This window comes from Sus scrofa, chromosome 4 (genome assembly GCF_000003025.6).
Source record: "Sus scrofa isolate TJ Tabasco breed Duroc chromosome 4, Sscrofa11.1, whole genome shotgun sequence".
NCBI classification, from domain to species: Eukaryota; Metazoa; Chordata; class Mammalia; order Artiodactyla; family Suidae; genus Sus; species Sus scrofa.
The window spans coordinates 124,572,724-124,590,442 of record NC_010446.5 but is presented as its reverse complement, the minus strand read 5'-3'; the positions used below and the strand labels follow the sequence as shown (position 1 = coordinate 124,590,442).

The following is a 17,719-nucleotide window of genomic DNA, read 5'->3' as shown; positions in this document are numbered from 1 at the left end:
GAACATAACAAAGGCTATATATGACAAACACAGAGCTAACACAGTTCCCAACAGGGAAAAGCTGAGTGCATTTCCACTAAGATCAGGAACAAGACAAGGAGGTCCATTCTCATGATTTTTATTCAACATAGTTTTGGAAGTCTTAGCCACAGCAATCAGAGAAGAAGAAGAAATAAAAATAATCAAATTGGAAAAGAAGAAGTAAAACTACCACTGTTTGCAGATGACATGATACCACACATAGAAAATCCCAAAGATGCTACGAGAAAACTACGAGAGCTCATCGACGACTCCGTAAAGCTGCAGGACACCCAACTGATCACAGGAGTCTCCTGCATTCCTACACACTAACCATGAAAGATTAGAAAAAGAAGTTAAGTCATTTACTGTCACATAAAAGAGAATAAAATACCTAGGAATAAACCTACCTAAAGAGACAAAAGACCTGTAATCTGAAAACTGTAAGACAGTGACGAAAGAAATGGAAGATGACTCACACAGATGGAAAGACACATTATGCTCTCGGACTGCAAGACTCAGTGCTGTGAAAATGACCACACTACCCAAGGCCATCTACAGATTCCGTGCAATCTCTGTTAAATCACCAGTGGCATTTTTCACAGGACTAGAACAAAAAATTTTAAATTTGTGTGGAAACACAAAAGACTCTGAATAGCCAAAACAATCTTGAGAAAGAAAAATGGAGTGGAGGAATCAGGCTCCCTGACTTTAGACTATACCACACGGCAATCAAAACAGTATGGTATTGGCACAAAAACAGAAATACAGATCAGTGGAACAGGAAAGAAAGCCTAGAAATAAACCCATGTGCCTATGGCTAACTAATCTACGATAAAGAGGGCAAGAACATACAATGGAGAAAAGGCAGCCTCTTCAATAAGTGGTACTGGGAAAACGGACAGCTACACACAAAGGAACGGAATTAGAACATTCTCAAACACCATACACAGAGATCAACTCAAAATGGATTAGAGATCTAAACATAAGGCTGGATACTATAAAACTCTTAGAGGAAAACAGAGGTAGAACTCTCTTTGACATAAATCACAGTAATATCTTTTTGGATCCACCTCTCAGAGTAATGAAAATAAAAAAACAAAAATAAACAAATGGGACCTAATTACCTTAAAAGCTTTTGCACAGCAAAAAAAAAAAAAAAAAAAAAAAAAAAAAAAGAAAATCCACAGAATGAGAGAAAATCTCTGCAAATGAAGCCACCAACAAGGGATTAATCTCCAAAGTATACAAACATCTCATATAGCTTTATATTTTTAAAAAACCAATCAAAAGATGGGCAGAAGAACTAAACAGACATTTCTCCAAAGACAGATAGCCAAAAGCACATGAAAAGATGCTCAATATCATGAATTATTACTAGAGAATGCCAATCAAAACTACAATGTGGTGTCTAGTTTTATCATGCACGTATTACTACCTAAGTAACGTATCAATTAAGGCAATTTAGAAAATAAAGCAATTCCTCAATCTACAATCTTGAGATAATGCCATTCAAATTTTGTTATATCTTATGTATGACTAAGTCATTTTGCTGCACAGCAGAAATTCGTGCAGCACTATAAATCAACTATACTTTAATTAAAAAAAATTTTTTTCTTTTCTAGGGCCGCACCCACGGCATATGGAGGTTCCCAGGCTAGGGGTCTAATCGGAGCTGTAGCCACCAGCCTACACCAGAGCCACAGCAACACGGGATCTGAGCCACGTCTGTGACCTACGCCACAGTTCACGGCAATGCCGAATCCTTAACCCACTGAGCAAGGCCAGGGGTCGAACCCACAACCTCATGGTTCCTAATTGGATTCGTTAACCACTGCGCCAAGATGGGAACTCCTCAAGATGATTTATGTAACCTTATGTGCTTTCCAAAAATAGACTGGCCACTATACATATTGTTTTATAACCTGGTTTTTCACTTAACGACACATCACACACACCTCTCAATGTCATAATCTTTTAATGGCTATATAGCATCATATTTAGGAATCTATCGTGAACTGCTTAACTGACCCTCCTGCTGGGAAATTGAGGCCTCCACTGCTTCCCTGTATAAACAGTACTGTCGTGAACACCTTTGAAGGCAATAGCTCTGCAGAGTTGTCTGAATATTTAAGACACGGAGCTAGAGATGCAGAATGCGGTGCAGTTGCAACATTCTTAAGGACCTTGATTTCTAGGTTTAAGCCTCCCTCCAGAAAGGCGATGACTTTACATCCTCAAACACTGCCTGAAAAGTTTGGTTTTCTCTACAACCTCGCACCATTTTTTTTTTCTTTCAGTTTTTGCCAACTGGATAAATAAAAAGATTAGAACTCTTCAATACAGATATTTATTAAAATATAGACAATAATTTAGTGAGCTCCTATGCTGTCAAGACCTAGCTACAACAACCATCAAATTAGGGCCATTTTCCTTTTATTTTTCTTTCGGTCTTGCCCACGGTGTGTGGAAGTTCCTGGGCCAGGGATCGAACCCATGCCACAGCAGCAACTCAAGCCACTGCAGTAATAAAGCCAGATCCTTGATGCTTCACAAGAGGACTCCCAGGGCCACTTTCATTTCAATATAACATCCTGCACCTTTGACCTTGGACTATTTGGAAACAAATAAAAAAGCATTTTTAAATAACTTTGGGGAGTTCCTGTCGTGGCTCAGTGGTTAATGAATCTGACTAGGAACCATGAGGATGCAGGTTCGATCCCTGGCCTCGCTCAGTGGGTTAAGGATCTGGCGTTGCCTTGAGCCGTGGCGTAGGTCACAGACGTGGCTCGGATCTGTCATTGCTGTGGCTGTGGTGTAGGCCAGCAGCTACAGCTCCGATTAGACCCCTAGCCTGGGAACCTCCATATGCTGTGGGTGTGGCCCTAGAAAAGACAAAAAAATAAATAACTTTGGCCTGTTGAACTAGATCTTTTTAGAAAAATATAATACATAACCTAGTGCTGTTTTTCAAATTATTTTATCTTTAAACATGAGTATGTAGCGTGAGTAAAAACAGGCTTGTTTATTTTCCCTTCTAACAAATACCTTCTGTTTGCTGCAACATTTAAGAGTAACTCATTTTAAGTATTAATTAGGTTTGCCATTTTCCAAAGAACCTTAGCTCAAAAAGAGCCACACTACCTGGGAGATGATTTCACTGGCTCTTCGACTCAGCGGCTCTGGAGTCTGCACTTCTGTGAGAATGTTGGTGATATTAAGAGCACCCTCTGACCTCCTACTTCTCTAGATCAGTAATTAATAATAAATTATTATACATAACACCTTGGATTATTACTTTAAAAACATCATTTTTATATTTTTATATGGGCCCTACTCTCAAACATCTGGAATCTGATTTTTATTTATTTTTTGGGCCATACCCATGGCATATGGACGTTCCTGGGCTAGGGATCAAATCTGAGCCCCAGTGGCAACTTGGGCCACAGCTGCAGCAAAGCCAGATTTAATCCACCATACCAGGCTGGGGGTCGAACCCGTGCCGCCACAGAGACAACGCCAGATTCTTAACCTGCTGTGCCACAGCAGGAACTCTTTTAAACAAGTGCACATGTTGATTCTGAAGAGGGTGATCCATGGATCACATTTGAGAAACACTGCTCCAAATAGATTCCTTTTAGGGATTTATTAGAATATGATCATGTTGAGAAAATCAGTAAGGGGAAAGAAGTTTGGACGTAAGGACTTCTTATCAATTTACCACTGCCATCGTCACACCGACCCACAGTCGTATTTTAAAAATACAATGGCCTAAATGTGGACACACAACCAACTAGGGAAAAAAACCAAATCAAAATGGAAAGAACCATGAGGCTAGTAAATATTTTAAGATATGACCTATTCTTTGAGGTTTACAGACACCTTCACCATGTAGTTTCAAGTCTGGGTTGCATGGGGTGAGCGTTTCAGGGATTCATCACTGAGGAATGCCACCCAATTTTAGACACCTTAACTTCTCAGTCCACATCCAAGTTAGACAACCTGTGTGTGCACAGGACAGAGTCAGAGCGCCTCGGGTGAAGCCAAAAACCAAACACCAAAAAAAACACACAAAAAAAACAAAACCCCAAAAACCCAAAAAACAGAATCAGAGCTTTCTTATCTCTTCCTATCAAACGTCAACCTTCAAGGTCAAATTTTATTCTGAGGATCAGCTTCATACCAGGTGACAGAACATACTTTTTTTTTTTTTTTGGCAAGCAAGCAGAGTCTTTATTACAGGACTGCTGCAAGGGGGTGAGACGAGCCCCCGACAGAACATATCTTTTAAGGGATAACATGCCTACCCTCAGCAGTGTGCTTCTAGCTTACAAGCCTTGATAGAGAAACTACTTCTGAGCACGGTCGTGTGAGAGCAGGACTGAGTGAAGTGCCTGTTGGGAGGGTTAGGTGTGGTGTGAGGAGGCATCCTGTCACAGTAAGATATGAGTCAATTCAGAATTGGTGATGACATTGCTACACTGATTAAATGCCTCTAATATGCCTTGATGTTTCTTGTTTAGATTAGTAATTTATTTATTTATTTATTTTAAATTTAAAAAATTTTTGCTTTTTAGGGCTGCATCCACAGCATATGGAGGTTCCCAGGCTAGGAGTCGAATCGGAGCTGCAGCTGCTGGCCTACACCACAGCCATAGCAATGTGTGCAACCTACACCACAGCTCACGGCAATGCTGGATCCTCAACCCACTGAGTGGGGCCAGGGATAGAACCCTCGTCCTCATGGTTGTTAGTAGGGTTCATTACCGCTGAGCCATGACGGGAACTCCTAGGAATTTATTTATTTTTAAAATTTTTGGCCGTGACTTCAGCATGAGGAAGTTCTTTGGTCAGGGACTGAACCTAAGCCACAGCAGCGACAACGCCAGATCCTTAATCTGCTGGGCCACCAGGAAACTCCTAGATTAATAACTTTAGGCTGATTTTTGCAATATGAAAGAAAAGGAATGTGCATCATACACCCAGTCATGTGAGTATGGCTGGGTCATTTTGCTGTATAGGAGAAACTGGCACAACACTGTAAATCAACTATACTTTAATAAAAAATAAAAATTTATCAAACAAACAAGTTCCCTGGTGGTCTAGCAGTTAAGGATTTGGCATGGTCACTAATGTGGCTCACGTTGGATCCCTGGCCCAGGAACTTCTGCATGCCATGGCAGGGGCAAAAAACAAAATTATGTTTGGAATTTCATATATTAAGAATAAATAGAGAAAAAAAGAATGACTAGGTACCACTACCAATAATTTAAAACACATTCCCCATGACTAGCTCATCAGGCACTGGTACTATTACCATCCGTCTACTGTCTTTTGGACCTAAACTATCTCACTAGAACAGAAGAGTTTTACGGTAACTACGCTCCAGTTTTGGGCAGGTGTTGAAGACCACCTCCAGGAAAAGTCAGGAGCTTTAAAGCACACACGCAAATGAAATACCCCTTTCTTAAGAGTGGAGCCCTTTCCGGATCTTTTGAGTAGGGTCCCGGCTTCTCTCCAGATGACTCAATCTGTGCCAATTATTCCTTCTGCTTAGGAAGTACCATGTGGTGTCACACATTTGAAAAGCCCCACTAAAGAGATGAAGCCTGTATTCCAAGTACGGAGGCCAGAGAGAGGTCTGATAATATTTAGCTGTTAAGCAGTTTAATGTTAGGCTGCTAGGAGTGCTGGGGTTGGGGAGTGACATGGAAGAATCTTATGGGTATATTTCTAAGTCAAAGAGGTCAGTTGGAAAAGGCTAGATATTGTATGATTCCCACTATATGCTATTTGGAAAAGGCAAAATGATGGAGACAGGAAGTAGGGCAGTGCTTTCCAGAGGCTCAGAGGGAGAGAAGAAAGGATGACAAGAGACAGGTCAGCAGGTGCAGCTGTGCTGTAGGAGGCCGTAGCGGCAGATACAAGTCATACATCTGCAAGAACCCACAGGGCGCACAACATGAAGAGCGCATCCTAATGGAAACACAGATTTTAGCACAAGATGTTAATAACAAGGGACAATCAGGGAAGGAGTTGAGGGGGCTTATCGCTGTACTCTCTGCTCAACTGTTCTGTAAACCTAAGACTGTTGCCCCCCAAAAAGACTATCAGTTAAAAAAGTCAGATGTTCTGTGGTAGTTTTCTATGCCCGCAATGCTATAAGGTCAAAACTGCTTGAGAAAAATTAGAGAGTATGTTTGTTTCAAGGTAATGTTTAGATAAAACATAGTTAACCCCTCAGATTTTAAGTGTACAGGTTGATACATTTTTACTTACGGATATTCCCATGTGACTACCACCCAGATCAAGATACAGAATGTTTCCAGCAGCCCGGGAGGCTCCCTCGTGTCCCTCCCTCTCCGAGTGATCACCTTACATTCCTCAAAGGTAGCCACTACTCTGACCTCAACCACCCTGGAGTGGCACTGCCTGTTCTCAGACTTAATATAAAGAAACATGGTGTGAACTCATTTACGTCTGGATCCTGATACTCAGCATTGTGTTTGTGAGGTTCTTCCACGTTGGCAGGTGTAGTTCACACTTTTTCAGTGCCACGTACTATTCCACTATGCGAATACATTGTAACTTAATTATCCTACTGTTAACGGCCATTTGGGTTGTCTCCAGCCCACTGCATATAAGGCTGCCAGGCACATTCTGAAACATGTTTTCCGGTGAAGGTAAGCACTCATTTCTCTGGTGTATATACCCAGGAGTGTATTTGCTGGGTCACTGTGTTAAGCTCTGGTAAACTCCCAAACCACTTCCCAAAGTGCTGTAACATTAACTCAATTTTCGCGAAAGAACGTCTGCCTTGCCTTCTGCTAGGTTGGTTATCAAAGCACATTAGTGGTCCCTTAACTGGTCATACTGATTAAATTTCATCCCAAGTTCTAATTAGAAAATAACGACATTGAATTTTTGGCTGTCTAATCACCTCAGTGAAGACATGGAAATGGTAACTCTTGCAGCTTTGGTGGAAAAAGTGCAAACTGGTAAAAGCACTTTGGAAAATGGCTTGGCAGCATTTACCAAGGTTGAACATCTACACACCCTACACCTAAAATAACCTAGATAACAGTTTGCTTGGAACAAACTATTTTCATTCTCGAAAGAGCCCTGGTTCGAACAATAAATAGTAACAGTCACCCAGCAATTCTATTCTTAAGTAGATAAACAACAGAAATAAGTATACTATACCAAAAACATTTATAACAGTTTATAGTTTGTGATTTTATTCATAAAAACCCCAAAAAGAAATGAGTAGAATGAATTATGGTATATTCATAGATTAGATACTAAATAGTAACAGAAAAGAATGAACACATTACTGCTACATGGAACAACATGGATAAGTCTCACTGCATTGAGCAAAAGAAGACAAAATAATTCATTCTGTATGATTTCCTTAAAGGTAAAAACTAGGCAGTACATGACAGGAGTGACAAGGGGACTTCTGAAATGCTGGTAAGGTTCTAGTTCTTGACCTAGGCGGAAGATTAAATGGGCATGTTCATTTTTGTGATAATTCATCAAGCTGAACACTTAGGATTTAAGGATTTCTCTGTATCTATCTTTTACTTCAATTAAAATGTCTATTCTTAAATAAAAGTCTGAGAAATAGTACCGATGGAAGAGTGCTAGAGAGACACAAAATTGCTATTCATTCTTCTGCTAGTATTTCTAAATTTTACCTTTAGCTCCAACCAGATGATCATTAAGTTATATACTTAGAGTCCACTATTTTAATCCATCATAAAATTGCTCTGATTTAGCCTAACACTTTCTGGTTCAGTGTGTTTTCCTGTCCCATATACGAATCCATAAAAGAAATGTATTTCAAAGTTAAGAAACAGAAAAAGAGTAACTGGTCTGGCTTTGTCTTACTAGACAACATGAACCTTCAATAGGCTGTGCTCCCTGCTTTGTGCTGGTACCTAATACGCAGCCTACTTTGACACCAAATGCATTTTTGTGTGCTAGTCATAATTCTGATTTTACCAGATTCTGCCTTAGGTCTAATTATTTTAACTATTAGACCGAACCATACGATACTGCCGTTTTTGTAAGGGAAAGTCAAGTATCAGCACTTTCATTTGGCTTAACTAACATAATATTTGGTTACTTTTATATGTACGCATGCAATCTGCCTCAAAATCTTCAGGGAACAAGGAAGAGCACAGATCTAAAAACAAACATTTCTCACCATCCATATTAGGTTTCTTGGTTTCAATCATTTGTTTAGTTGTATCCCCAAAAGAGGTGATCAATAAAACCTCTCAAATATGCTTCCGAATTGATCTGTAGCTTGACCTTGTAATGATAAAGTAGTTACAGTCACCAGAAAAAAACCCCAAATAATTCAGCCACAAAATACTAAACAAAAATACTAAAACTGCTTCCTTTATTTTTCAAAGTATTTCTTTTTTGTTTTCCAATGGTATTTTGATACTGATAGTTTAAAAATACGAGCTTTTTTACAAACCATTTTTATAACTTTTATACCATTTAAAATAAATCAACAGGCATAAATATTTTCACTAATACTTTAATATTGTAGTGATTCACACACACTCAACACACACACACACACTTATATGTATATTTGAGTTTTTATAGATATGTTTTTTCCAAATTATATGGTTTAACACTGGAATTAAATATTTATTTATTTATTTATTTGTCTTTTTAGAGCTGCACCTGTGGCATATGGAGGTTCCCAGGCTAGGGGTCTCATCGGAGCTGTAGCCACGGTCTACACCACAGCCACAGCAACGCCAGATCTGAGCCACGTCTGTGACCTACACCACAGCTCACGGCAATGTCGGATCCTTCACCCACTGAGCAAGGCCAGGGATCGAACCCGCATCCTCATGGTTCCTAGTCGGGTTTGTTTCTGCTGCACCACAACCGGAACTCTGATTTCTCAATCATTCTGTATCCTAGAACTTTAGTATTCTGACTTGACTGGAGTAGACACATAAGAAATGGTAACGAACTGCACTGAGAAGCCGGCAGGATTCTCGTAAAGCCTCTCGGGCACGGGTCATCTGCACCCTCCTTCTCCAAGGGACAGATGGAAGGGCTACTATACGCCACCCAGGTGATGTGCCGTTTCTTACCTGATGCGGACTGCTTCATCATGTTATGCATTAAGAGACAGAGCAAAAAAAAAAAAATGAAAAAACATGTAGAATTCATTGAAATAATACTTAAGACATTCTGATATACTCATTACAACTTAATAAGTTAACAAAATCTTAACCGCTTGACTATCATCAGAGAGATCAGACCTGAGGGTTTCTCTGCATCTAGTAAGCAATGCCACCCCAAGAAAGTATTTAGTAATTAGAAAAGGCAAATGGTAAGCTAAGTAAGCTACTCTACAACTTATAAACAATACAGCACGCAATGCAGCATAGTTAATAAAAAACAGGAAACTGTCATGTTCATAGTCTGATGAACGTAGGTTTTGACAGGAAACAGCAGCGTTTCTAACAGCTTAACAGTAAAAATTCAATCACGAAAGAAGAGTATTAAAAACGACCACAGTTATTTCACATAAAAATTACATTAAAAGTTTAGAGCAGGGAGACCTCACAGGGGTGATTATTCTAAAGCCCCAAAGAACGCCATAACCATTAAGGATACAAGAAATATTTTTCTAATTTCTCCTTAGTCTACTTCATTAGCCAAACAACTAAAGATTAAGACATAATTTTCTTTTGGAAAACAGAGAATGTGATAGCTATAGAGATATCCAGCTTTTATTTTTATTTTTTGCTTTTTAGGGCTGCATGTGCAGCATATGGAAGTTCCCAGACTAGGGGTCAAACTGGAGCTGGAGCTGCTGGCCAATAGCACAGCCACAGCAACTCAGGATTTGAGCCATGTCTGTGACCTACACCACAGCTCACGAAAATGCCGGATCCTTAACCCACTGAAGCAGCCAGGGATCGAACCTACATTCTCATGGATACTAGTCAGGTTCGTTAATGCTGAGCCACAGTGGGAACTCCCAAGATATGCAGCTTTTAAGTAAAGCTTCCTAATAAATAACGAGGAAACCTGGGCTAAGAGACCTTGATCATTTGGGTCAGTGATCATGTGGCCAGAAGACACAACACATTCTCTGTGTGTCTGCTTTCTTTCTGCACATTATAGAATAGCATTAACTTGAAAAAACTTAGGGCTGATTTTACAGTTGATTCTAAAAAGAAACATAGGTTATTCTTCCTCCATTTCAACATGTACAGAATTAATAATGAACTCTTGTATTTACATGATGTTTGACAGTTAAAAGTGCTTCCATGCATATTATTTCAAGTTACAAAATTGTCCCCGTGTATATGCTTGGAGGTTGAGTTGTGCAGGCAACTACCGCTTTCTGAGATTCAAAAGAGTAAGAAGAAGGACTGCATTGAGTATTTTGAAAGACAATCAATCCACAACAAAGTGGAAAAAAGTCATCCACACACCAAAAAAACCCCTAACCAAATGAACTTTGATCACTACTAGACAGGGTTTAAACCATTGAAGTGAGTCATGTGATAACAAGTGAACTGCAAAACAGTTGCAGTAAGTTTCCAAGACTGAGTCATATCAGATTAGAAAAGCTCCTATTTGTACACTTGGGTTTGTAGAATCAATCTTTGTAAAACACAGACTATGGCTTTCAGAGCTAAATGTAACATTTCTGTAAGTAATGTATAACATGTAGAAATCTGCATAACTATACATTATACCTTATAACAGCAGATGGACATAAAGTCCAATGACCTAGATTTATATGTCTAAGTTACAGAGGCTTACTCTTTTTCTCCCCAAATTTTAATCAGTAATTTTGTTGGATTCCTTACAAAATAATTTTAATAGTTTTCAAAATGTAAAATAAATGTAAATGGGAAATGTAAATGTAAAATAAATGCAAATTTATTCTCAATTTTCAACCTCTTTAAAAACTGAATTGTGCACATGACGAAGATTAAAACTAGCAATCAGCACACAAACCAAAAGATTTCCAGTGAATCAGAACCAGAAACCAATAAAAGCGATCAATTGGAGGTCATGACTTTTTGATCACTGCATGACACAGACAAGAGCCAAAATTTAGACCTATAGTAATTAAAAATCAGATGAAGTTTAAAAATTCAATAATGTAAAACAGACAATGCTGAAAATGTTTTTGTCTTTAAGTCATGTAAGTCATTTATAAAACAGATAAAACACTTAAATTTTTTAAAAAACAAATTGTATGTTAAATGTGTAAAATGCAATAGTTAAAACTCACATTGCCAGAAGTAAAGAAAATATGTACCCACTTCAATAAGTGAAAAAGGAAGAAAGTAAGGTTTGGAATTGAAGAAATATAAACTGTGCGTTTGATACCAGAGAAGGAGACGGGGGCAGAAATAAAAATCATTAACAAAGAACTCGTATACTACTCATTTTTTCTTCCATAAATGCACAAAGTGTCTTAAACACAGGCACAACAAGGAGGTAGTCGGGTGCACCCAGAGCCTTACATACAAATGCATTCATCACAGTTTGAGTCAGAAGGACAAAAACTGGAAGCAGTACTGATGTTTACTATGAGATGGTTAAAGGATGCACATCTAGACAAGGGCTGCTATACGGTTATAAAAATCACTGTTTTAAAGGCTCTTTAATGACATGGGAAAATGTTCTATATTGTATCTTAAGTGAAAAAAAATCAGGATACAAAACCAAATGTACATCATGATGCCACTTAACCAAAAGGAGTGTCTGTCTGTCTTTTGATCTAAGATAAACACTAAAATATTCACGGTTAAAAAAAAAAAAACCTCTTAGTCTTTCTATAGAGCATACTTAGATTTATCCAATATACTGGGGCAAACAAAATGAAACCGCCATTGCTCTTTTCCTGGCAGCTGACACATCTTGATAAAATCGAAACCTTAACATTATTTAGAAGGTACTCTAAAGTCAATGGTGCTGAGGTTAAGAATACATGAGGTTCTATGTAAATTTATGACCAATTACAGGAAATAAATCACTTCACACTTGTTTCACTCTGAACTTTTAAAGCTACATCAAAGTACCACATACATTTCATTTGATTTAACCTTTAACCGACACACTGAAAAAATTCAACCTTTAGCAAAACATCCTCATAAAACAAAGTATTTCTTTTCTATCTGGATTGAATCCTTAAGAAGAATTATTCTTCTCTAAAACTAAATCATAGATTTTATCAGTCCATCCAATCAACCAAATTTTAAATCATTTATCTAAAGTTTTGTACCTAGAATATGAAAGAATTCTTACAACTTAATTATAAAAAGACAACTTAGTTTGAAATGGGTAAAGGGTGTGAGTAGATACTTCTCTAAAGAAGACATAAATGGCTAATAAGCACAGGAAAAAATGTCCAATATCATCAGCCATCACAAGAAAACAAGTCAAAACCAAACTGTGATGATATTTACACTTACTAGGAAAGTTATAATCAAAGAGAGAGAATAACAAGTATTGACAAGGAAGGGAACAGACTGGAAAACTTACCAAGAGCTGATGCGAATATCAGTGGTACAGCTTCTTTGGAAAACAGTATGGCAGTTTCTCAAACGGTTAAACATAGTGTTACTGTAGGAGCCAGCGAGTATACTTTCAAGACAGATGAAAACATATGCTCACCAAGAAACCTATACATGACTGTCTGCAGAAGCATTATAACAGCCAAAAAGTGGAAAAAACCCAAATGTCCATCAGCTGATGCACGGATAAATAAATGATGGTATATCTTTATGATGGACTATTACTAGCAATAAGAAGGAACGATGCACTGACACGTGTGACCACATGGACGGACTTTGAAAACATTATGCCAAGAACAAGAAACCAGTCACAAATGACCCCATATTGTATAATTCCATTTAAATATAATGTCCAGAATAGGGAACTCTCTAAAGACATAAAGTAGATTAGTGTTTGCCTGGGGCTGGGGGAAGGGAACCTGGGAGAAATGAGGAGTGACTATTAATGGAAACGGGATTAATTTTTGAGTGATAAAAATATTCTAAAAAGAAAAGAAAGAAGGAAGGGGGGACATGTTCTAAAACTGGAGTGATGGTTGCACAAGTCTGTGAATACACTGAAACCACTGACCTGTACACTTTCAAACGGGCAAACTGTGTTGTACGTGAATTATAACTCAGTAAAGCTATTTTTTTTATATATATATGATAACCATTTTGTGGATATGTTTCTAACAGAGATACTGTCAGCCTGAAAAGAAACACTTTTCTAATAGGAAATGTAGAAAATTTAATTAAATTTCATCAACATCACTGAGCTCCCACATCCAGTGTTTCCCTCAAGAGAAACAGAAACGACGGTCACCTTCTAGACCTCAGAAAATATTTGCAAGAAAGTACTGAACGCTTTCGACTGAAGTTAAAGGAGACGAAGGCATTTATTTATAGTATTTACTTTTTTTAGAAGCGAAAACTAACTCCAAAGGAAAAATGACTTTAAAAATACAAAATATACATATAGAGCCACACACCCACACTATTTTGCCACTGGACACAAAATAAGCTTGCAGACAGGCAAGGTTCGTATCCTTCTCTTCCTCATTCGGAGGTGCTCACAGGCTGCTGAGTTGAGATTGGGCACTTGCAAACCACATGACCTCATGAATGCTATCTTATCATATCACAGGTTCCTCAGACTGACCACAACAACTTAAATCAGACAGGCAGGAAAGCAGCACTGAGTTTCTGACACGTATTATTGGTATGACATTTTCAGCTGTCCGGCTTGTGGGGAGTGAAAATCTGATTATCTCAAGTCCAACTGCATCTGTGAGATACAGCCCATGAAAAAGCACATGATTTACTGCACTAAAGATGTCCAACCACAAGATAGAGTTTTTAGTTTTCTTAAATCTGAGAGAGTTAGCTATTCACCACTTAATAAATTTGTGGAGCATACTTTCAAATGTTCCTGGTTTGAAAAACTGTCAATACTACATTATTATTTCTTTAAAAGACTAGCATTTAAAAATTGAACCACCTGATGCAAAAGAAAATAAGGTATTTAAAATGACTATATTTCAAAATCTTGGCACAGTTGAAGAAACTGGACTTATATTTAAGAATAAATAGCAACTGGAGTTCCCACTGTGGCACAGTGTGTTAAGAATCCTACTGAAGTGGCTCATGTTGCTACCAAGGTGTCGGTTTGATACCTGGCCTGATACAGTGAGTTAAAGGATCCAGTGTTGCCACAGCTGCAGCACAGGTCACGGTTGTGGCTCGGATTCAATCCCTGGCCCAGGGAGTTCCCGTCGTGGCGTAGTGGTTAACGAATCCAACTAGGAACCATGAGGTTGCAGGTTTGATCCCTGCCCTTGCTCAGTGGGTTAACGATCCGGCATTGCCGTGAGCTGTGGTGTAGGTTGCAGACGTGGCTCGGATCCCGCGTTGCTGTGGCTCTGGCGTAGGCTGGCAGCTCAGCTCCGATTAGACCCCTAGCCTGGGAACCTCCATATCCTGCAAGAGTGGCCCAAGAAATGGCAAAAAGACAAAAAAAAAAAAAAAAAAAAAAAAATCCCTGGCCCAGAAACGTCCATATGCTGCAGGTGCAGTCATTTAAAATACATAAATAAATGGCACTAAAAAGTGTGAATTACTGAGTAGCGTGATGGGTAGTAGCTAAAGAATACTCATGTTAGACTGCAAATGAATTCCCTGGTAGGCTAGTGGTTAAAGATCTGGCATTGTCACTGCTGTGGCTAGGGCCACTCCTACGGCACAGGTTTGATCCCTGGCCCAGGAATTTCTATGTGTCTCAGGTGTGGCCTAAATAAAGACTGAAAAGATTCAAATTGGCTCTCAAATACATCATTTGGAACAAGATCTTAAAAGAAATACAACTCAACATGATCATAACATAATCAAGGAAGATTATATTTATGGATCTCCTCTTGCTTCATTAAGAAAGCTTTACCCATCCATCATTATCAATCTCTCTAAACACTTTATTCAGCACCACACACTAAACCCAAACTGATGAGCAGAAGTGTCTCTCTGGTTTTAGGAGTTTCTGTCCTGGCTCAGTGGAAACGAATCTGACTAGCATCCACGAGGACGCCAGCGTGATCCCTGGCCTTGCTCAGTGGGTTAAGGATCTGGCATTGCCATGAGCTGTGGTGTAGGTCGCAGACGCAGCTCGGATCTGGTGTTGCTGTGGCTGGCAGCTGCAGCTTTGATTCGACCCCTAGCCTGGGAACTTACATATGCTGTGGGTGTAGCCCCGGGTCAGGGATCAAAAAAAAAAAAGACAAAGAAAAAAGAAGTGTCTCTCTGGTTTTAGAGGTGCCTCTACCTACTGATTTCCTTCCTACTTTTATAGCGGCTCCTTGAGCTCTTGTCGCCAAACCTTTGTCTATGATGGCTTCTCTGCCTAAAGCATCCTTCTGCTCTCCTTGTCCTGGCTATCTTCCTCGCTTCCTTCAATACAGAGTTCAGGCAGCCCCAGGCCCAGAGACCTTTACATGTTTCTAGGCCGTGGCACCATCCGGTTCTGCCGCAGCACTGCCCATACTGACGGCTCTCCTTTCCAGCCTGAAATCCCTCCCCAATTAGGACTGTAACTTTCGTACACCGAGCACAGGACTGGGATGAAAAGGACTTGGAAGGTCATGTAGTATAACTGTTTTGGGGTGCAGAAACTGACAAGGCCTGAGAGCAAATGATGTCCAAATGCTCCCTGACTGAATGAATACATCAAGTGAGGTGGTACCCTGAGGTCCCACAATGAATCAGAGGCAGAACTAGACCCAGCATCCAGGATTCCTGACCCTAAGGCCACCGCTCTAAAGATGACAGTTTCTCAACCATCTGTGGTAAGTTGGAGAACAAAGACACAAGAATTCAGAAACAAAACTGAACCTATCAGATGGAAAACCCAAAGAACAACAAACAAAATCCAGAAGTGCTACTAAGAACATGATAAATTGCATGGATACCTATTTTTCCTTTTCTCTCTATTTTCTGGATGTGTTTACAAGTGGCATGATAATGAAGAAAAAATTAAGAGTTAGATGAAGAGTAGGAATAATTAGCTTTCAAATAAATGAAAACTTAAAAAATGAATACTCAAGTCCTTGAAACGTGAGTATAAGAGTAAACTCATTGGATTTTAAAATCACAGCTCATTTTGGTTGCCCCATATTAGGCTGAATGAAATCTCTGAGCACATCCTATTAGTATCACTCTAAATGTCAACAAATGATACTGTGGTCATGTTAAAACCTTATTGCTATCATACATATTGTTGAAATGGCTTTAAGCATTTATATTTTATTTTTCTCATGTCTAAGATCTAAGAGTATACTATTATTATCATTTTATTTTTTTTAGGGCCACATTTGTGGCATATGGAAGTCCCAGGCTAAGGGCTGAATTGGGAGCTACAGCAGCAAGCCTACACCACAGCCACGGCAACGCCCTATCCGAGGCACGTCTGTGACCTACACCACAGGTAGCAGCAGCGCCAGATCCTTAAGCCACTGAGCAAGATCCGGGATCAAACCTGCATCCTCATGGACACTAGTGGGGCTCATTTCCACTGAGCCACAACGGGAACTCCGTAAGAGTTTACTATTAGATGATCTCTCCAAGGGAGGCTGAAAGAACGAGGAGTCTCACTTTTACTTAACTGAATCTGTTTAAGGATTGCTAGAAGAAACTATAAAACCTGTCACTAGAGGCTTTATAGTTAGCTTGCATTTTCTTGAGCAACGTTTACTATTATCTGCCTTTATTTCTCCTAACTCAAGTGGTATTTGACATGCAGTGTCCCTGGAAGAGGTTTCTTGAGAGGTGTGTCTCCAAAGTAATAGTCATGGAGTAATTATGGGACCATTTATTAAGCAGTTTCCAGATCAGGATAGTTGTCCCTTGGTATTCAGGGGGGACTGGTTGCAGGACCACGTGGGTACCAAAGCCGATGCTCAAGCCCCTCATATAAAATGATGTCGTATTTGCATATAACCTGCCTGAATTCGTATTTTGTTGAAAGCTTGTTTTCCAGTCCCTTGTACAGCGTTTTCTAAAAAAGGATTCTATTTAGTAAGCTTGAGGGAAAAACTATTGTGTGTATAATTTAAGACTTGTACATGATCATAAAAATTTAAATAATCTCTAATACAATGGAAATGCTATATAAATAACTGCCTTGTCACAAATCCAAGATTTGCTTTTTGAAACTTTCTGGAATGTATTTTTTTTTTCCAAATGTTTTCAATCTGCGGAAGGTGGAGTTTGCAGATGTGGATGGAACTCATGGCTACAGAGAGTCCAGAGGGCCAAGTACACTAAAAACACTGTTTTACTGCCTACATTTGAAAATCTAGCTATACTAACTGGATGTAAAGTACTACCAAAAAACTTGCCACCTAGTGCCATAAAACACAGAAATGCTCAAAGACTAATGGAGTTGTATTTAAAAAAAAAAAAGATACTGAAGCTAGCTTGAAAGAGCTCCCACTGGTCAAATTCAGGACAATCTGAACATTGGGAGAGCTGACCGAATCCACCAGTTCGTGGTAGTGTGTCAGGACTTTTGAAAGATGCTAAGAAATATAAGGCTAAATAAAACACAACTTATTTAATCAAAAAATTCAGTTTAGCTTGCCTCTGAGCAGCAA

The 17,719-nt window shown here is 39.1% G+C and overlaps 1 protein-coding gene across 14 annotated transcripts in view; it reads right to left on the bottom strand.

The window, feature by feature from the left end:
* EVI5 (ecotropic viral integration site 5) overlaps positions 1-17,719 on the bottom strand; it is a 232,808-nt gene that overhangs the window by 10,143 nt on the left and 204,946 nt on the right. Inside the window, exon 20 of one of the 14 annotated variants that reach the window (XM_021090218.1) lies at positions 9,144-9,153. The exons of 12 other annotated variants lie outside the window; for them this stretch is intronic. In XM_021090218.1, the coding sequence (XP_020945877.1) occupies positions 9,144-9,153 (10 nt within the window). Of the gene's footprint in view, positions 1-9,143; positions 9,157-17,719 lie in introns of all 14 variants that reach the window. One more of the 14 variants, XM_021090217.1, reaches the window with a different exon arrangement.